At 51.6% G+C, this 21,211-nt stretch overlaps 1 protein-coding gene across 1 annotated transcript in view; it reads left to right on the forward strand.

Annotated features, from left to right (window-relative positions):
- ATP2A3 (ATPase sarcoplasmic/endoplasmic reticulum Ca2+ transporting 3) overlaps positions 1-21,211 on the forward strand; it is a 59,866-nt gene that overhangs the window by 14,198 nt on the left and 24,457 nt on the right. The window contains exons 2-8 of the mRNA XM_054287018.1: positions 8,116-8,133; positions 8,560-8,642; positions 9,768-9,872; positions 10,550-10,688; positions 13,568-13,648; positions 14,462-14,547; positions 15,082-15,546. Of these exons, the coding sequence (XP_054142993.1) occupies positions 8,116-8,133; positions 8,560-8,642; positions 9,768-9,872; positions 10,550-10,688; positions 13,568-13,648; positions 14,462-14,547; positions 15,082-15,546 (977 nt within the window). The remainder of the gene's footprint in view (positions 1-8,115; positions 8,134-8,559; positions 8,643-9,767; positions 9,873-10,549; positions 10,689-13,567; positions 13,649-14,461; positions 14,548-15,081; positions 15,547-21,211) is intronic.

Raw genomic sequence — 21,211 nt, forward strand, 5'->3', positions numbered from 1 at the left:
TGAAAAAGGAACAAATGAGCTTTCAGCTTTCCCCTCTGACTGAGCAGTGCCCCCATTTCTCCACTGGGACCCCTTCACTCTCCTGGGGGAATCAATGGTGCTGGGCTGGGTTCAGAATCTGTGAGTTTGAGGGTGGGATGAGCAGCTGGTCTGGAGCTCTGTCTGCCCCAGCAAGCCTTGTGACCCAAACCAGGAATTTTTGGGGCTGAATTTTTTGCCAGCCATTGACAAAGTCCAGGTGCCAGCGAGGAAAGCGGTTGGATCATTTTACCCTAAAGCATTGCCTGGAAAACAGCAAGGATGTTTTCTGGCCCTTAATTCTCATGTGCTACTCACCCATCCTGGGCTGCTGCCTTCCCCAGCTGGCCTGAATTTGGTTATTTTTGGGGCAGTGGATCCCCAGCCAGAAGGGTTCCGGGGTTTTGCAAAGTGCAGGAGCAGGGTTGAACGCTGGGGAATGACAGGAACAGCAAACCAGTGGTGTTTGCCATGGGAGGGGGGGTTGTATCTTGTTTATTTGATCTTTCTGATGCCTTTTGAAGCAGCCCTGAATGAGTGGCTGTCGCTGGTGTGAGCAAACCTCACCTGGCACACAGGAAAAAGCAGCTGTGAGGCGATAGGCAAATAAGGGCTGGGGCTGGAGGGCTCCCCACCCAGGCCACACCCAGAGCCACCACAGCAGGAAACCACCCCTAGCTTTGGGAGCGCCTCCTTGGGATGGTGGAGGGCAGGGGAAGGACTGGATCCTCTGGGATTGTCCCTGGTTGTGGTACAAAGCAGGGCTTGACTTGGCTGTGGCAACCCCCAAGGATGGGGGTGGATATCCCATCCCTGGAAGTGTTCAAGCCGGCTTGGACAGGGCTTGGAGCAAACTGGGATGGTGAAAGGTGTCCCTGCCCAAAGCAGGGGGTTGGAACAGGATGATCTTTAAGTTCCCTTCCAACCCAAACCAGTCTGTGATGCTGTGCCCCCAGTGCTCTGCCTGCACCCCTGAGGGTTTTGGTTTGTTTTTTATTTTATTTCCTGTGCTCCTTGGGTGGCAGAGGCTCAGCACAGCTGGAAATGCTGCTGGCTGCAGGTCTGGGGGCTCTCCCTGCAGCTGTGCCCACCCAGGGCTGGGGTTTCCATGCTGGGTGCTCAGGGTCAGTGCCCCCCGTGCCAAGGGGGTGCCCCAGGACAGCCCTCACCCTGCTGGGTCTCAGGGAGCTGCTGCCTGATGGGTTTAACCTTTGGGGCTTTTCTGGGGAAAGGCTAGGTGAGCTTTGGGGTGTGTGTGCCCCCACACTGGTGCAGTAGCTTGTGGGGATCACAGAATCACAGAATAATGAGGTTGGAAGAGACCTCTCAGAGGTCCAGCCTATGCCCTAACATCTCAACTAGACTATAGCACTAAGTGCCATGTTCAGTCTTTTTTAAACACATCCAGAGATGGTGATTCTACCACTTCCCTGGGAAGAGCATTCCAGTACTTTATTATTCTTTTGGTGAAAATTTTATTCCTAATATCCAGCCTATACCTTTTCCTAATATCCAACCTACACCTTCCCTAATGCAGCTTGAGGCTGTGTCCTCTGCTTCTGTCAGAGACCGACCCCACCTGTCTGCAGCCTCCCTTCAGGAAGGTGTAGAGAGCAATGAGGTCACCTCTGACCCTCCTCTTCTCCAGGCTAAACAGCCACAGCTCCTCCAAACGTGGGATGTGGGGGCAGAGGCTAAAGCAGGCAGGGTCCCTTTAGCTGCACCCTGAGGATGCCACTGTGCCCGAGCAGAGCCACCCCTGCCCTGGCACAGGGTGCAGGGCCAGCTCCAGGGGTGCTGTGGTGCTCAGGAGCTGTGCAGAAAAGGAAGCTGTAAGAGCCTGAATGAGAGATGTGGGACTCCAGGCAGTCTCCAAAATGCAGTTTATTGTATCCAAGGTATTACAGCAGTCCAGGGTCATGGGTGACAGAGCTGTGCCCACAGCTGTCAGCTCCAGCTGCAGGCAGGCCTGGAGACCCTGAGTTTAGGTTAGAATGCATTATAGACTTTTCTTTTGGTTACAATGCATTATATACTTTTCTTTGCTGAGCATTTTAATACAGTAGAACCAATCTATACCTTAACTTTTACCTATAGCCTATCATAACTACTGTAATTACCATATTCATGTTACTGTTCTCCAATCACTAAAAGTCAGTACATTACAGTTCAAGCTAGAAGTTGGTTTTCAGTTTTCTTGCAGTGGAAAATTCTGAGACCTTTTTTCTGTTTGCAACATTTGCTGCCTTGTTTGCCTGTGCTCTCTTTCTGCTTGGTAAAAACATCTTCTTGTTTGGGGTGGGTTTATCCTTTGCTCTAAGTCATGAAAACCCCTTCTAACTAACATATCCTCTTGCCTTCTTGGTTATCCAGTAAAATTGGCTCAGCAATTCTTTTCTTCTATATCAAAACTTGCGTCCCTCTCTATTCCTTCTTCAGACTCTACATTTAAAAATCTTTCTGCTAAGCACACATATCTGTGAGACTTTCTTGTCAAACTTTCATCCTTCCCAGCAGGATGTGGTGTGGGTGAGTTAAGTCATGCACAGCCAGGCACTTGGATCACTGAGTTTTGTCCTCTGGGAGCATCAGCACCATCAGGCTTTGAGTGTTTGCATGCAGATAACACTGAAATCCCCAGGCACACAGCTGCCAAACGCTGCTTTTCACACTTCTCACAGTGAGGATGAGGAGCAGCCCCACTCTCCATCCTCAGCTGGGATTTATGGGCTCAGTGTGAGTTAAACACCCCAGCAAAGCCCGTCCCCAGCAGTTCTGGGGAGTGGAGGTGTGCAGTGCTGGCTGTCAGCAGGGTGAGGCAGAGCAGACACCCCTGCAGGATGGGATCCTTCCCCTGCAGCCGGCCCTGGGAAAGGCAGCCAGTTAAAATAACAGTTTATCCTGCCTGCTGTCGTGTGGGATGGTGGAAGGATCCCAGAGCAGCCCTGCCTGGGCTCCTGCTTTGTGTCACAGGACAGGAGCTGCTCTCCCAGCTGGGGTTGTTTCAGGGTTTTCTTGCCCTTTTCACTGCTGCTTTACTGCCTGTCAGCAGAGTCCAAAGGAATTGGATGCATCCCTTATTTTGCACATTCATTTCCCCTTCCTTGCATAAGGGAAAAGATACTAAAGGCAGTGAGGAAAAAAAAAAAAAGTGATAACAACATAGAAATATAGCTTGAATAAAGTTATTTAGAGCAGAAAGCTGGGCCTGGACGTGATGCTCATCATTATTCTCCCAGAGGGCATCATGCTCTTCCGACATCATTTGGGGGCAGAAGGGTTTCCCATGAGGGAAATCTGATTTTATCAAAGGGAAGCTCCTGAAATGGTGAGGGAAATGGAATTTTGCTGTTGTGGATTGCACCCTGGAATGTGCACCAGGAGTTGTTTTGTCATGTGCTGGCCTCTGAGAGTGTCACCTTGTTCCTCACTTTCCCCAGAGCAGAGTGGGATCAGTGCACGATGGAGAAACACCAGCTGTGCAGGGATGTGCTCCAGGGATTTTTTAGTCCTGTTACAGCAGGAAAAACTCAAACATTTCCCTGAAGCTCCCCCAGTGCCAGCCTGTCCTGGTGTGTGTTTGCTCTGGCTGGGAGAGCAGGGCTGTCACAGACATCTTTTATGGAAAATAATTATTTAGGATTTTTCCTCCTGACAAGCTGAGAGCCTCATGAACAAAATGTAAACATTGATTATCTGCTGCTGTGGAATGCAACAGGTGCATCTGTGATTGGTCTCATGTTGGTTGTTTCTAATTAATGGCCAATCACAGTCAGCTGGCTCAGACTCTGTCCAAGACAGAAGCTTTTGTTATCATTCCTTTTTATTCTTTTCTTAGCCAACCTTCTGATGAAATCCTTTCTTCTATTCTTTTAGTATAGTTTTAATGTAATATATATCATAAAATAATAACTCAAGCCTTCTGAAACATGTAGTCAGATCCTTGTCTCTTCCCTCATGCTGGGATCCCTGTGAGCACTGTCGTCACACGGGGCTGTCCCAGAGCCTGGGCAGAGCTGTGCTGTGCTCCTGGGTGGCACCACTGTTTATTTACCTTTTCATCACCTGACTGCCGTGCCCTGCCATGCTGCAGGCGCCAGCTCTGGGCTGCCAGCCCTGTTTGAGTTGGCAGAGCTGGAGATTCACCTCCTGCTGGAACAGCCCGACGCCAGCCCCACGCTGCCCAGCGTGCCCAGGCTCCTTGGAGCATCTTGTGTGGAGATTTTGCACCCTGGCATGGACCAAACATCACCACAGATGTGGTGGCACAGCAAAGAGAGATGTCATGATGTGACAAGCTCAGAGCAAGCTGCAAATGCTCAGTATCCCTGGAGCTGTGGATGTGTCCCTGCAAGGCAAAGCCCTCTGAGGTGGTGGTGATGCCTTAACCCAGAGGGGACAGTGCTCTTTTGCTGTGACATCTGAATTTGTTTAATTTGACTGAATTTGCTTATTTTTGGGGCAGTGGATCCCCCAGCCAGAAGGGTTCTGGGCTTTTGCAAAGCAGGGCACGGCTGGAGCAGGGGTGAAGGCTGGGGAATGACAGGAACAGCAAACCAGTGGTGTTTGCCGTGGGAGAGGAGTTGTATCTTGTTTATTTGATCTTTCTGATGCCTTTTGAAGCAGCCCTGAATGAGTGGCTGTTGCCGGTGTGAGCAAACCTCACCTGGCACGCAGGAAAAAGCAGCTCTTGGGATGTCTCCTCTTTCTTGTCTCTGCTCTCCAAAGCTGCCATGCAGGAGAGCAGGAGCAGAGGAACCACAGATGTGTCCAGCTGCAGGTCCTGTGATGGGGAGGCTGGGTATTTATGGTGCATGTGGGTGACCCATTTTGGGATTCTCTGAGCCCCCATTGCCGCTTTCCACCCCTGGTGGTGTCACTGCATTTGTGTTCTGGCTGGGAGCTCCTGCCCAGGGCTGGATTTCAAAGAAAGGGGCTATTCAGGTGCCAGCCAGGAGTTTCCATTCCAGCCTGGTTCCACTCACCATGTTGTCCCAAGGGAATGACAGATTTGGGCTTTTCCTGGTCCCTGCCTGGGGTGGGTTTCCCTGCAGGATGGGACATGGCAGCACTGCTGCTGACTCACACAGAACTTGGGGTTTGGGGAGTAGCAAACCCTCTTATTTCTAGTGAGGCTTTGGATGTGTCAGGGAGAAGCTTCAGCCCCAAAATTTCCTGTTTTCCAGTGTGTTTTTATCAGTTCTCACCCAAAAATATGAACTTATTGTGACTTTCAGCCCTTTTTCTCTGGGTGTTGGGTGCTGAGCTGCCCCTTGAAGAGTGGAGGGAGGAGTGACTGAGAGCAGGAGCTGCCTGTACTCAAACCTGGGGGTTTGAGAGGTGCCTGCAGCAGCATTGCTGCCTTTGAGGTTTGGTGAAGGAGGCAGTGTCACTGTGCAGACCTTCAGCTGCCTGCCTTGTGCACATTTCCTGAGTTCACACAAACCCCTTTTGGTGAACTTTCACCAAGATCTCATGCAAAGCCCCAGCCCTGTGAAGGTGCTGCTGCCACTCTTGATGCAAACTCAGTGTGGGACAGCACTGAGAGCCCTGGGCTGTTCCAGGTGGCTGCCCAGGGTGGAAACTCACCCCAGGCTGGGCCAGGAGCTGTGGGAGCCCCAGCTGCCTCCCCCAGGGCACCTGCCTGCCCCCAGCCCTCTTGCACCCCTAAAGTGCAGTCTGGATGGAAATAGCAGCAGCACATCTCTTCTACTTTTAATTTTGGAGGCTCTCTGGGCTGGGGAGAGGAAGCTGGGGGTGGAGAGGAACTGGCTATGAAAGGACACTTTGCTCTGACATGCTCTGTAGAGTGACTTGAAACACTAAAGGTGCTCCAAGATTAATTTTTTTGATATATATAAAAATAATTATAGGCATTTTGTGCTGGTCTGTGTCTCACAGTGGCAGGGTTCAGAGCAGCCTGACCCAGGGGGATGTGGGTTTAAAGCAGATCATGGTGGGTGTGTCCGTGAGGACTGAGGCCCTGGTACAGTTTGAAGCATGAGCACATTCAGGTTTCTTGTTTTCACTGGTTGGTTTGGTGAAGGTAGGTTTGGTTTGGTTTTTTTTTTTTTTCATTCCTCTGAGTGAAAATAGGTGATGGAAAACAGATGAGCAGGTTTCACTTCCTGCTTTCACTCAGGGCTCCAGGCTGGGGGTGTTTGCAGACAGCCACAGTGGTGGGGCATCAATGTCTGCCTCAGGCTGGCTCCTCTTGGGCTCATCTGGTCCCTTATTCCCTCCAGAAACACAAGGAGTTGGAGAAACATCTTGTTTTATCATAGAATTAAGTTAACCTCTAAGTTCATTAAGTCTAACCATTAACCCAGAGCTGCCATGGGTTTCTTGTCAGCTCCATGGGGTGCAGATGTACCCTGAGAGATGTGGGGAGAGGAGAAGGCTCTAGGGACACCTCAGAGCCCCTTCCAGTGCCTAAAAGGGCTACAAGAGAGCTGGAGAGGGGATTTGGAAAAGGGATGGAGTGACAGGACAAGGGGAATGGCTTCCCAGTGCAAGAGGGCAGGGATAGATGGGACATTGGGAAGGAATTCTTCCCTGGGAGGATGAGGAGGGCCTGGGAAGAAATTCTTCCCCGTGAGGATGAAGAGGGCCTGGCACAGGTTACCCTGAAAAGCTGTGGCTGCCCCATCTCTGGAAGTGCCCAAGACCAGACTGGATGGAGCCTGGAGCACCCTGGGACAGTGGAAGGCGTCCCTGCCATGGCAGGGGCTGGAACAAGATGAACTTTAAGGTTCTTTCCAACCCAACCCACTCTGGGATTCTGATGGGGGCAAGTGGAGACAAGCACCTATGAGCCCCCAAAATCAGGGGGGTCACTCCTGAGCCCTCCCTGGATTCCTCTTTGGTCACTGCTGAGCCCTCCCTGGGTGAGGGCCTCACAGTCCTGGGCCCAGCCTTGCCTCAGCAGGCCCAGCTCCCCCCATGGCTGCCCAGGAGCAGGAGGATTCCCTTGGAGGGAACCAGGGTTTGAGCATTGATGCCTTTTGGGACCTAAAACCAGAGGCCAGACAAAATTAAGAGAATAAAAAGCAGTTTATTTATATTTATTGAAGGGCCTTCAGGTACATTTAGGGCAGATGAAGCCCTCCAGGGGCTGTACCCAAAATGGACATTGGGCCACAGGTTTTCGCATTTTTATAAATTTGGTCCATTTGCAAATTGGGGGTTAATTTTCCAGCTTCAGGTAATGAAGTCATTAACCCCAAGTTTGCTCCCTGCAACTCACTTTTGTTTACATTTCTCAGAGCCTGAGGCAGTGAGGTGTCCTTGATTGCCAGGTCTGGAGAGGAATTGCTTTGTCTGACCAAAATGGGAAAGCTGTAGCCTAACACTATATGGAGTTTGGAGTTAAACACTAAAGAATTGCAGGATTAGAAATATTTGGAAAATATAAAAGCTCAAATCTTAGGGCATCACATTGTCCAGTGGTCGTGGCTGCATGTGAAGGTCACGGTCCCTCCTGGGGATGTGGGAATTTTGGGCAATCTGTGCTGGGTGCTTGGAAGCCCCTGGGTTTCTCTGAGGTTCTGCAGGTGCCTGACCTTGGCTTTGGCTGGCAGTAGTGTAGATGGAGGCTCTGCACCCCCTGGGTGGCTTCAGGAGGGCAGCTTGGAGCAGCTGAGCATCGCCCTTGGATTTGTTTCCTAGAGCGTTGCAGGCTGTAAAGTACAACAGATTAATAGGAAATATGGTCTGAAAGTTACAGTCCCCAGTGGGGCTGTATTGGGTTTCTGGCAGGGTATTTTATGGGATGGTTGCACTTCTGTGTCTTGGATTTGGAGAAGGCAGCTCCTGAGGAATATTTTTTTAGGCAGGCTGAGTGTAGGAACAAATGCTGCTGGAGCCACTTGAGCAGGGAAATGAAATTTCCAGGGCTGCTTACTTGGTGTTGGACTGAGAAGTTTGAGGACAAGCTGCCTTGATGTGGGAATTTGTGCAGAAAAATTTGTATTTTGGGGTGCTGAGTGAGGCATAAGGGAAAGGATTGCTAGCCTGGGTCCAAATCACTAATGATCTTTTTATTTTTATCATTTGTTGCTGTCCTGTGCTCCTTGGGCTGTTGATGAAAACCCACAGAGCTCCCTGCAGAAGAAGGTAAGTCCTGGGCTGGAGGTGGCAGTGCATGCCTTGGGTCTGGGAGAGTGTGCTGGGGACAAGGCAGAGGGAATCTTTGGGGTCTTTTAATCTTGGTTTTAATCTTGGTCTTTTAATCTGAGCCCAGAGAAAGCTGGGCTGACAGTAGAGCTTCCCTGTGGTGGTGAGGCTACTTCTGTGGATAGAAACACAGGGGATTTTTAAAACCAGACCCAGTGAAAGCAAGGCAGTGCCAGAAATGGAAGCATTTCATTTTAGAGAGAAGCCCCCACAGTGCTGCATGTCCTCACCAATGCCCACGGCCAAGGGGCAGCCCTGAAGCAAGCAGGGATGTGGTTCTGTGGCTCTTAGGGCCTCAGGGGTCTACCTGTCTTCTGAGGATTTATTTTAGCACTGATTGTGCTTGGCTTCATGTTTTCCCACCAGGGAAGTCCCTCTGGGAGTTGGTCCTGGAGCAGTTTGAAGATCTTCTCGTCCGCATCCTTTTGATGGCAGCTTTTCTGTCCTTTGTGAGTACCCAGAGCTTGGGGTGGCACCTTCTGGGGCACACAGAGGTGACATCTGAAGAGGAAAGGAGGGCAGGTGCCTGTGGGATGGAGGAGATGCAGCAGCAGAGCAGTGGTTTGTAGGGCATGGTGGCAACTGCATTACTTAAAGATGGGACTGGAGGATTTTTCAGTGATGCTGATCAAAAAGCACCAAAAGTGGTATCAAAGAGCTCCCTGGGCTGTTCCAGGCTGATGATTTGAGCCTGGTTTGCTGTGCCCCAGGGCTGAACTGTCAGTGCAGTTTTGCCCACTATCTACCCTGGGAGCATCTCTGTGTGAGGAGATGTTTCCCACTAAGGTGTTGGAGAACAATTGGGGTTTTTTGGAGTGTAAGTCAGTGTGTTTGGCAGCAGGATGGCAAAGCTGAGACTCCTGTCTCTTCCTTTAGGATGTGGCCCATGGGTAGATAAGGGGGAAGGCTGGTCCCTTGTGGGGTTTAATACATTCCCAAAACAGGGAAATGCAGGTAAAGCAGGTGTGAAGGCCTGTGCCAGAAGTCAGGTCCTTGTGCCAGTGCCTCTGGGGCAGAGCAGAGAGGTGCTGCTGTGTTGACACAGTGCAGATTGATGAGCAGTTAAATGGAGTGGAAACATTTGTGTGTGTGCTTCATGTGTACCATGGTATGAGGCCTTTTGGGGTGGAGAGGGGGGCTCAGGGTGGTGGAAGCCACAAGGTCAGTCCCTGCTCTGCAGGGCTGCTCTTACTGCACTGATTATTCCTGTTGCTTCACCGACCTTCTGCCCAGGAGGGGCTGCAGTGCTTCATTCATGGCCATGGTGTCCCCACAGGAGTACTGAACACAGGGAGAGGCTTTCCTGCTGCAGGCACTCATTCAGGCATTGCATGGCTGCTTGCTCCAGCCCCACTTGTTCAGTGCCTCAGTTTATCCCAGCAGAGCATTGGAGGCTCCAGCTGTGGGACATGGCAATTCCACTCTTTGACCAAACCATGTGGGTCTGACCACCTTCAGGCTGTTCCCTCTCCAGCAAATAACCACCTGTGGTTTGGCTCTTGTGGGCATCATCCCTCTTAAGATGTTGCTGCTCTGGTTTGAACCACATTGTGCTCCTTTTGTCTTGTCACCAGATCCTGGCCTGGTTTGAGGAAGGGGAGGAGACCACGACGGCGTTTGTGGAGCCCATTGTCATCATCATGATCCTGATTGCCAACGCTGTGGTGGGAGTGTGGCAGGTGAGGCACAGCTGCCCTCTAGGTCTGCTCCATGAGGCTCAGAGCCTTCATCTAAAGGTCTGGTTGCTTCATGCCCCTGGAAATTAATTTTCCAAAGGTGCAATTTGCATATTGGCCATACTTCCCCATGCCCTGCACATATGGCTGCCTCTTGGCTTGTTCTTTCAGTCTTTCTTTGGCAATTCTTGCAGGTTGGAGCTTATCTTGCACTTATCCAGGCAAAAACTGCTTGTCTCCTGGGCCAAATGCATTTTCCAAGGGAAGGTCTTTGCTCTGTCCACAGACAGCCACAATGGCTGCTGCCCCTCACCTCACTGTGTCCCTCCTGGGGGATGAGCAAACACTTCAGCCAGTGATGCTCCTCTTTTCCACCTATTCATTATAAAGCCATTTATTCATCTGCAGCTTGATCTGAGGTGAGGTTGCTGGATGGGGAAAAATGCATTTGGTTGGGACACGCTGCTTCTCACACCGAGAATGAGATGATCAACCCAAAAAGTCCATGCAATGTCCAGAACCTGGGGTGGTTTGAACCAGCAGGAATCATTTTGAAGGTGCTTGGTCCATCCATAGTGTGAATGGATTCCAAAGCAGGGCTGGGGTTGGGTTTTCCTGCCTTTGCAGTGGGTGGGAAGGAGCCTGCTGGCACCATCAGCTCTGCTCCTGTGTGCTTGCAGGAGAGGAATGCAGAGAGTGCCATCGAGGCGCTGAAGGAGTACGAGCCCGAGATGGGGAAGGTGATCCGCGCCGACCGCAGCGGCGTGCAGCGCATCCGCGCCCGCGACATCGTCCCCGGGGACATCGTGGAGGTGGCAGGTGGGTGCCACCACCCCGGGTGTGGGGCTGAATGGGGAGGTGGCACTGGCCATGGCATCCCCAAAGCTGAGGCTCTTCATGCTTTCCTGAGCATCAGGCAGTAGAGAACAGCAGAGAAGAGAAAAAAAATCTCAATTTCTGACGCAGGTTTTGTGTCTCGGGAGGGTTTCTGGAAGAACAAGGAGAACTTTTAATTTTCCACTGAGATTCCCTGTTTCTGGAAGCTGCTCTCCCACACACATCCCTGGACAGGGTGTGAGTGCTGCTGCAGGCCCCTGGGTGGGAAGGCTTCCTTGGGAGCTGGGGCTGCTCATCCAGGCAGGGTGACAGGCAGAGGGGATGAGCTCTTTGATGAGCTCATCACTAAATGGGGGGATGAGCAGGGTGCTTTTTCCTCTGGGTGGGTTGTACCCCCCAGCCCTTCTGTTGGAGCTGTGCATGGAGCAGAGCTTGCCTGGGGGTCTGCTGCCTGCCCCAGCAGAGCTGAGGAGGATTCATTCCAATGATTCTGTTCTGTTTGTTCCTGAAATGATGCCGTAAAACCCCCAGAGCCACAAAACTAATCCTCTCCTTTCCTCCTCGTGGCCCTGCTGGTGGAAACATGCTGCAATCCCTCCCTTGCCCGGCCAGCTTGCTGTTATTTATGTCTTCAAGTTGGGCTTCAGCTGGAAGATGAATAAAAAAATAGTGGAGGGAGGATCAAGCCAGCCAGATCCTCAGCTGGGTGAGCTGGCAGCACTCCCAAAGCAGCTCTGACAATGCAGTCCAGCTGCTGACCTGGCCTTTAATTAAATTAATGAATTATTAATACAATTCTGCCATCCTTCCCCAAATCAAGTGCACACTGCCTGCCCATCAGCAGCCCAATATTACTTTTTAATGGCACAATCAGCATTGCAACTGTAATGGAAAGAGCTGGGCTATCTGGAGGGGTTTTGCAAATTATTAGCAAATTGTGGGTTTAGGAGGTTATGGAAAGTGCTGAGGGTGCTGTCAGGTGCCTGATAGGAAAGCACACAAGGAGGAAAAGCTTTGAACTTGCCGTGGACATGCAGGTGATGCCCTGGATGTGTGACAGCCCAGGCAGGAGGGGCTGGCTGCTGTTTGCATGTGCAAATGCAATGAACTTGGCAGCAGGGAGCAGGAAACCTGTGAGGCTGAGACAAGGAGGGGGTGGCTGGAGCTTGGCAGGCTGCTCAAACCCAGCTGAGTTTTGCCCTTTTGTGACAAGGCCATGGAGGTGAGTCCTGGTGCAGGCAGCTTTTGCCTTTCCCAAAAAGCACAGGCAGAGCATCCCTTTGGGAGCACCAGAGGTTGCTGTGACCCCTGTGGTGCTCAGGCAGTTCCACTGCCCACAGCCAGGCTGTGTCCCCCTGTTTTCCTCTCTTTCTCTGGGGAGATTTGTGGTGCTGGGGGATCAGCAAATGTTCAGTACCTGGATAATGGCCAGGCCAGGTCCGTTCTGTGGGATAGGAATGACAGAATCCCAGAATGACAGAATCCCAGAATGACAGAATCCCAGAATTATGAGCTTGGGAGACACCTCTAAGATCAGAGTCCAACCCATGCCCTAACACCTCAACCAGGCTATAGCACCAAGTGCCATGTCCAATCTTTTTTTAAACACATCCAGAGATGGTGATTCCACCACCTCCCTGGGAAGAGCATTCCAGTACTTTATTATTCTTTTGGTGAAAATTTTTTCCTAATATCCAACCTATCCCTTCCCTGAGGTAGCTTGAGGCTGTGTCCTTTAAAGAAGGCAAAGAGCCACCAGGGCTCTCTCTGTCCCCAGATGTTGCAGGAGTTTTCCTCTGCAGGTTTAGCTCCTCCTGCCTCTCCCAGGGGGAGAGGAGCTCTTTCCTCCCTCTGGGATGCTCCAGCCCCCTTGGACAGATGCAGAGTCTGAGTTCTGTGCATGATATTTTGGGGAGATCTGTGCTGGCACCCCCAGACAGATGTACAGGGAGCAGGGGGGGTCTGGCAGATGTTGCTGCTGCATCCTGGAGCGTTGGGATCTGCAGCTGGAATAACTGGCTGGGTGGTGGAGCAGTGCCAGCCCCTCCTGCTGCTCTGGGGGGTTTACAAGCCCCGGGAGGAAGCACAGGTTAAAGTTTGGGATTTAGAGCATCGTTACCAGCCAGGCCAGCAGTGTTGTGTAAGCAATGGGAGGGACTGGGAGCCAGGACTCCCCTCAGTATTTCCAAAACTTAGAGCGTGGCTGTGTCCAGCGATAAGGGAGCAGGAGGAAGAGCCAGGGGGAAGAAACCTAGCAGGAAAAGCAGCTTAAAATGGTTTTTTAAGGAAGCACTAGTGCCTTGGAGGGTGGTGTTGGGTGGCAGTGGATAGGGCAGCTTTCATTGTGCCCACTGTGCCATGCCAGGAGAGCCAGGGATGGTTGTTTGTCTTGGCCACAGAAGATTTTCCACTGTTAACAGCTTCCAGTCAGCCCAGAGAAACCTGAAGCAGGGTTAGACTGATATTAGGAAGCTCAGATTGCTTCAACGAGGGGATGTTCTGGGTTTTTTTGCAGGAAAGAGGCAAATGGGGGTGCAGGGGGAGTTTGCAGGGAAGAGGAGAGACAGGGACATGGTGGGGAATGGATGAGGCACAGCAGGCAGGGCACCAGCAGGGTATGGCTGGGGGCAGACTTGTAAATTACAGACAGACCAAATGAAGCTTTAACAAAGCTGTAAATGCAGAAATTGGGGATCCCAGTGCAGGAGCCTTTGCCAGGGGCTGCAGCCCTCATTGCTCCAGGCTGGTGCTGCTGTGCACCTGCACATGGCTGGGCTCACTTGGGGGTTTGCTGTGCCCATTCCTGGGGTGTTGGGTGCTGCCAGTGCCACCTGGCAGAGCTGCTGTGCTTGTCCTTGCAGTTGGGGACAAGGTGCCAGCAGACATCAGGATCATCGAGATCCGCTCCACCACCCTGCGGGTCGACCAGTCCATCCTCACAGGTCAGTGTGGGCCTTGGGGCAGGGGCAGCTGCCTCCTGCTGCCTTCCTGGAGGCCAGCCTTGGAGCTGATGCTGGGATAAGGGCTTTGCTGGGGTGGGAAGGGGTGGAAGAGCAAGATTTAGATGATGTTGGACCTTCTCAGGTCCTCAAAGCCACAGCACAGGTGAGATGTGTCTGGTGCTTGGGTGTCCTTCCTGCAGAGAACAAAGTCTGGGGCTTTGCTGTGTCGTTGGTGGGGTTGGACATCCCTGAGAGTGACCACCTGGACCTTAGGGCCACCTTGACCCTGTGACCACCTTGACCCTGTGACCATGACCACCTTGAGAGTGACCACCTGACCTTGGGACCACCTTGACCACCTTAAGTGACCACCTTGACCCCTTGTCCACCTTGACCACCTTGAGAGTGACCACTCTGAGAGGAACCACCTGGACCTTGTGACCACCTTGACCATGACCACCAAAACCCCAAAGCTCAAAACCCCAAACCCAAAATACCAAAACCCCCAAACCCCAAATCCCAAAACCAGAGTTCCCCAACCCCAAAACCCCCAAATCCCAAACCACCAAACCTCAAAATCTCCAAACCCAAAAACCCCAAAATCCCCAAACCCCAAAAAACTTCAAATCCCAAACCCAAAACCCCAAAGCCCAAAACCCAAAATACCGAAGCCCAAACCCTGTGGTGGATGTTTGGATGGTTTGGTGGCAAAGTGCTGCTCTAGAGCACTGTGTGATGCAGGCTTGGAACAGGGATGAGCTGAGGCTGGAGAGGGAACATGGATGGTCCATCTCTCCCCTCTTGTCTTGGCAGGGGAGTCGGTGTCGGTGATCAAACACGCTGACCCCATCCCTGATCCCCGGGCTGTCAACCAGGACAAGAAGAACATGCTGTTCTCTGTAAGTCCCTTACACCTGACTCCACCTCTCCTGTGGTTTTCCAAAGTGCAGAGGCTGCTGGTGGATGTGGGAGATCTCTGAGCAGAGAAAGGGAGTGCATGCGTAAGACCTGAATCCATAAAAAGAGCCCCAAATCCATAAAAATAAGAACCTGCTTCATTTGGATTCCATCTGGGCTGTGGCACATGAGGCCTTTAAATACCTTGGGAAATCTCAGAGCACTTTTTCCACCCATGCATTATGGATGGGGAAGAGGTTTGTGCTGAGCCTGGAGCTATTGCAAATTTGGGTTTCCTCCCTTCTCATGTTCTTCTCAGGCAGAAGCCGAGTCCTTGAGGGGTTACAGCACTCAAGAAGGGCTCTCCTGTTCCTTAGGATGGATTTATATAAAAAACTCAAGATGTCCCATTTTCCCCTTAAGCAAGGGGGAAAAAGAGCAACCCGTTTCCCTTTCACAAAGAGCTACCCATTTCCCTGCTCCAACCAAGGGTTTTCATACCCACATATCCACTCTCCTCCCTTCCTCCCCCCCAGGGCACCAACATTGCAGCTGGCAAGGCCGTGGGGATCGTCATTGCCACGGGGGTGTACACGGAGATCGGGAAGATCCGCAACCAGATGGTGGAGACGGAGCCTGAGAAGACTCCCCTGCAGCAGAAGCTGGATGAGTTCAGCCAGCAGCTCTCCAAAGTGATTTTCCTGGTGTGCATCGCCGTGTGGGTCATCAACATCAGCCACTTCAGCGACCCCGTGCACGGCGGCTCCTGGTTCCGCGGCGCCATCTACTACTTCAAGATTTCGGTGGCGCTGGCGGTGGCCGCCATCCCCGAGGGCCTCCCCGCCGTCATCACCACCTGCCTGGCGCTGGGGACGCGCAGGATGGCCAGGAAGAACGCCATTGTCAGGAGCCTGCCCTCCGTGGAGACCCTGGGCTGCACCTCGGTCATCTGCTCCGACAAGACGGGGACGCTGACCACCAACCAGATGTCTGTGTGCAGGGTGAGAGGCTGAGTGTGGGGTTAAACCCTTTTCTGGATCAGAGATGGGGAAACAGAGATGTTGACTGGCACCCTCACCACCAACCAGATGTCTGTGTGCAGGGTGAGAGCCCAGGGCAGGGGAGAGGCTGGAGAGTGGGGTTAAGCCAATTTTTTGGATCAGAGATGGGATTACTGAGAGGTGTTGACCAGCACCCTCACCACCAACCAGATGTCTGTGTGCAAGGTCAGAGCCAGGCCCGAGAAGGGGTATAGGAGAGGCTGGAGTGTGGGGTTAAACCCTTTTCTGGATCAGAGATAGGATAACTGAAAGGTGTTGACCAGCACCCTGACCACCAACCAGATGTCTGTGTGCAAGGTGAGAGCTCAGGGCAGGGAGTTAAACCTTTTTCTGGATCAGAGATGGGATAACTGAGAGGTGTTGACCACCAACCAGATGTCTGTGTGCAGGGTGAGAGCCCAGGGCAGGAGGGGCAAGGGAGAGCTGGAGTGTGGGGTTTAGCTTTTCTAGCCCAGAGATGGGGAAACTGAGAGGTGTTGACCAGCACCCTCACCACCAACCAGATGTCTGGAGTGTGGGGTTAAACCTTTTTCTGGATCAGAGATGGGGCCACTGAGAGGTGTTGAATTTACAGACAAATTCACCGTGGGGAGAGATGAGAATCTTGTGTGCTGCTAAAAGTGAGTTTCCTAATTACACCTAAGTGAAGAGAAGCCTTGATCCCTACTGACCCCTGGGAAACCCCCAGGGCTTCCTATAAACCCCCAGGGCTTCCTATAAACCCTCAGGGCTTCCTATAAACCCTCAGGGCTTCCTATAAACGCTCCTCCCTGCTCACCCCCACACTGCTACCACCACACAGCTCTGGTGAAGACACAGAGCCCATTCTCTTGGCTTGGGTGTAATTAGGAAACTCACTTTTAGCAGCACACCATTGTGGAGGTGCTGTGTTGCAGTCTCATTTCAGGGGTCACTTTCCAGGGAATGTTTCTTCCTGCTGGGATGGGACACTGAGAGAGCTGATGGCCATCAGCCTCCTCTGCTCTCTTGCTCTTTCCTCCCTGTTTTTAACCCAACCAGTGAGAAATCCTGGACCATGCAAAATTACAAAGCCTGGAATCATGAAAAGCATTTCTGATGGAAGGAGGGAGCCCTGGGGTGCTTTGGTGAAGGGTTTGAAGGCTCTTCATCCACCAGAGAATTTTGCTCCCACATAACTGGCCGTGTGGAGAGGTGACTTGGTAGGAAAGCCTGGACCTTCTGAGTAGTTCTCAGTTTTCCCATTAATCCATGAGTGTCAGGAAAGCTTTTTACATGCCTTTGGCGTGTTGTTTTTGTAGGAGAACCTTGGAAAATGTGTTGCTGTGGGAAAAAAAGAAGGAGCTGGCCAGCATCCCTCCTCTGTGACACACAGACAGTGTGGTGGGAAGCTGTGACAGTGCTGCAAACCAGGCACAGGCCTTGGCCACTGGCTAGCTGTGCACAAACTGCAGATTGATGGAAATGGCTGATATTCCTGCATCAATTGTCTTCTGCAGAATGAACTCAGCAACTTTAAAAAACCAAAAAAGAGCAATTAAAAAGTCAAAGTATCCTCCAGCCCGTGTGCCCATAATCCTGTTGCAATATCTGTTTACTCCCTTGGCTGGATCCTGGCTCCCAGGGCACAATGCTGGAGAAGGGCTGGCCCAGGACACAGAGCCAGGCTGTTAATGTTTAATTAACAGGGATTCCCGTGTTGACGTGGGCAGGACAGGGCTGCCTGCCTGGCCCTGTGAGTGGCAGGTGGGTAAATATTAAATATTTGTGCTGGGCAGCCCTTGGTGTGGCCAGGACACACTCCTGTGCCAAACAGCCAGCCCAGCCATGGGCTGAACAGCCAGAAAACCCTATCAATAACCTGGGGAAATGTATTAATTGAGAGTGATTTCCTTAAGTTGCCCATTAACAGGGTGAGTGCAGCTGCTGAGCAGGGCCTGCTCACTGTCTCAGTGCTGGCATCAGCTCTGGGAGCTCTGAAGGGACTCTGGAAAGGCTTCAGGACTGGTTTCAGGAGCTGTGCCATGTCTCTGGGTCCCTCCCAGTGCTGGGGTCTCATGGCCAGGGTCCTGTCTGAGCCAGGACACACCCAGGGCTCAGCAGGGTGAATCTGTGTCCCCCAGAGCCACCCAAAATGAGGGGCTTTGTGCTGGGGACTTTGTGATCCTGTCCACCCAGGATGGTTGAGACTTTTGTGCTCTTGCTCTGACCTCAAGTCCACCCAAGGTTACAGTGACAAAGCCACAAACCCATTTAGTAAAGCAGAGCAAACCTGTGGTTTGTGTCACTGGGGGTCACCTGGGGGTCTCTGAGACCACCACATCCCCCAGGGCAGGGAGGGACCAGGAGCAGCCTCTTCCCACCCTGTAAATAACCATGGAGCTAGGAGCAGTGGGAGCCTGGCAGGAGGAGAAGGGACATTAATTAATAATAATAGAAGCATCACAGCTCTCTCTGCTCTCACATGTTTAAATCACTCTCCTAAAACTTGCAGCAGCCTTTTATGCAGCCTACCTTAATTTTCCAGGAAGGTGGCACTTGAAAATCAGATCCCGAAGAGGAGACCTTGGGGGTGGGGGGGAAAGATGCTGGTACCCCATGTCTGGGAGGAGGTGATTAGTGTGATATTTGGGGTGATCAGTGGTATTTGGGGTGATTAGTGATATTTGGCTGTCTGAGATGGCTGCTGGTGTTTTGGGGAGCAAGAACAGAAGGGGGTTTATTTTGCACAAAGGCTGTGCAGAGCGTGGATGTGCAATCCCTGCCATCCCTGGTGCAGTCCCCAGGGCTCTGTGCCTTGGCTCAGCACTGTGGCCTGTCCAAACCTGTCACTAATTACTTGGGGGACCTGCCTGGGGTCCCCAGGGGCTGTGGGTTGGCTGGGGCTGCTTCCAGTGCAGGAGGAGAGTGATGCTGATCCATGGGTTGGTTGATGGAATAGTGACTGATGTTTACAGCTCTTACAGACAGCAATCCTGCCTTTCTCTATGAGTAGTTCTTTTAAAGACACTGCAGAAAATTCAGTGCAGATAAATCCTTCACACCTGTCTGCCCCACAAGCCCCCAGCTGCTGCTCCAGGGATGCTGCACCCACAAATGCCCTTTTCTTCCTGGAAATACCCCCCAGCAGCATCCAGCTGTGTGCTGCAGCACCAAGCTGGGCAGGATCCAGGGGACAGGAGAGGGACAGTGATGCTGGAGCCCTTTGGGAGGAGGGTGATTACATTTTCTTTCCAGCCTCTCTGCTGCATTAAAGCCCCAAATCAGTGGCATGGCTTTGAAAGGTTCAGGGCAGGGGAAGCCCAGGGTGCTGCTGTGTTCCCCTGGCTGGAGCTGCTGTTCACTGTGATTCTTTGCTGTTCACAAAGAAGGATAAACAGGAGCTGCACAAGAGGCTGGGCAGCCCCTCTGTGAGCCTGGCTTGTCAGCAGCACCCAGCTGAGCTGCAGCATTCCCACCTCCTTCTATTGCTCCTGATATTATTTCTATTCTTTTTGTGATGGAAACTTTAGTTCTGCTCTTAACTGCTTAAGACACAGCTATTTCCTCTGGACTGCTTCCACTGCCCACAAACCTGCCCATTTCTCAGCCTGGAAATCTGACAGAACACCGACAGGCTGAGAGAGCTGGGCTGCACAGCCTGGAGAAGGGAAGGCTCAGGGGAGACCCTGGAGCCCTGTCCAGTGCCTGAAGGGGCTCCAAGAGAGCTGGAGAGGGACTGGGGACAAGGGCCTGGAGTGACAGGACAAGGGGAATGGCTTTAAGCTGAAGGAGGGGAGATTTAGATTAGATATCAGGAGAAAATTGTTCCTTGTGAGGGTGGGGAGCCCTGGCACAGGTTGTGGCTGCCCCTGGATCCCTGAAGTGCCCAAGGCCAGCTTTGAACAACCTGGGATAGTAGAAAATGTCCCTGCCCATGGCAGGGGGTGGGATGAGATGAGCTTTAATGTCCCTTTCACCCCAAATCATTCTGTGGTCCTGCAAACACCTCTGCAGTGCCCTGGCTGCCCCCATGCTTGGCCCAGTCACGCAAGCTGGGAGCAGCAGGAAATTTGATATAACCTCTGCTTAGCGCCTTTTTTTTTTTTTAAAGGGATGGAAAAATAAAGAGCTTGGAATGTTGTGGGTTTTTTATTTCCCTTTTCCCTTTTTTAATAAGAAAGACACTATTGTGAAAGCAATAATTGTTTTGTAGCCATGGGCATTTGAAAACAAACAGGCTTGTATCAGGCAAACCCATCAGGCTGGGGTGGGTGCTTTCAGCTTTTTAATAAATGAGTCTGGTTGGTGTTTCAGGAGTCCATTTTCTGAGGAGGACAGGAGATTTTGGCTCTCTGGAAGGCTGATGGTGTTGGATATCTAAAAAATGATGATGGGTGCTTAGGCTTGGAAGGTTCCTTGTGGTGGTGTCTCAGACTGGGTGCCTCAGCTCAGATTCTGGGTCTGTCATCTTTGGGGGGTTGTAACCAAAGGAAATAGGATTTGATTTCTTTATTGAGCTGCCAGAGGAGCCCAGTGCCTCCCAGGGACCTGAGACACTTCTTGTGCAGCACTTTAGTTCATTATTTCCTTCAGAACCTTTCAGAGATGCTGATGGGTCTCCCTGATGGGCCCTGAGAAAGGAGCTGAGGGCACTGTGCCTTATGAAGGCTGGCCTAGAACAGGGGCTGGACAGAGCTAAAGAGTAAAGCAGGGATTTATTAAAAGGATCTCCTCCATGGATCCACCTTGGGCTGCACCCAAGGTGAACCAAAATGGTCCCAAAATAGACAACCAGTCACAGGGTCTCTCTTTTATAAGTTCTGCTCCATTTGCATCTTGCAGTTCATTGTGCAATTCCAGCTTTAGCCCATGCAGTCCCATCCTGCTTGTTTTTCTCTGCTTGTTTTAGTTCATATTGTTTATGCTCTTGGACCTGAGATTTGGATCATTTGTCCTTGGTCCCCAGCTAGAGGAGGAATTGTTTTGTCTCCCTGCTCTGTGCACAGAGCTCACCATCCCCTAATATGAAGCCCAGACCCACACACTAAAGCAGCACAGAATGTGAAAAATATAAAAGCTGAACCTGAGGCATCAGCACTAGCCCAAGATAGGACTAATGGATATCTGCAAGTAGCTGGGAAGCCATGGTGAGGTTTTTTTGGGCTCAGAATTACTCACACAGGAGATGAATGCTTTGAACCTGCTCCTTTGATTTACTTAAACCTGTAAATTAGGGAGGTGAGAAAACCCCCTGGGGTGTCCTGGTGCTGACCATGCTGGGATTGGGCTCCCCTGAGCATCCCCTATGGCTTGGCCTGTCCCCAAGCTCAAACCTGGGACACCTCACACCTGCCAGCGTGGCTGCACTGATGAGGTTTCCTTGTATTATTAACAATAATTAATAATTATAGCAAGTAATAATTAATAATAATAGCAGGTGAACCTCTGTTTGTTGCCAGAGGAAACGTGGAAGGCAGAGGAGTGGGTGGTAGCTGGAGCTGTTGCATCTCTGCTGCTGAGTGATGCCTGCTGATTTCTCCAGCATCTGTTGCTTCCCTCTCCGGGGGAACAACACAAACAACCAGAGGAAAATAAATAGAGTAAAAAAAACAATTATTTTGAGGCAGGTTGGAATGGAAGAGTT

The sequence above is a fragment of the Melozone crissalis genome, unplaced genomic scaffold, assembly GCF_028551555.1.
Source record: "Melozone crissalis strain CALT ecotype California unplaced genomic scaffold, PUWL_Pcris_2 ptg000057l_1, whole genome shotgun sequence".
Taxonomy (NCBI): Eukaryota; Metazoa; Chordata; class Aves; order Passeriformes; family Passerellidae; genus Melozone; species Melozone crissalis.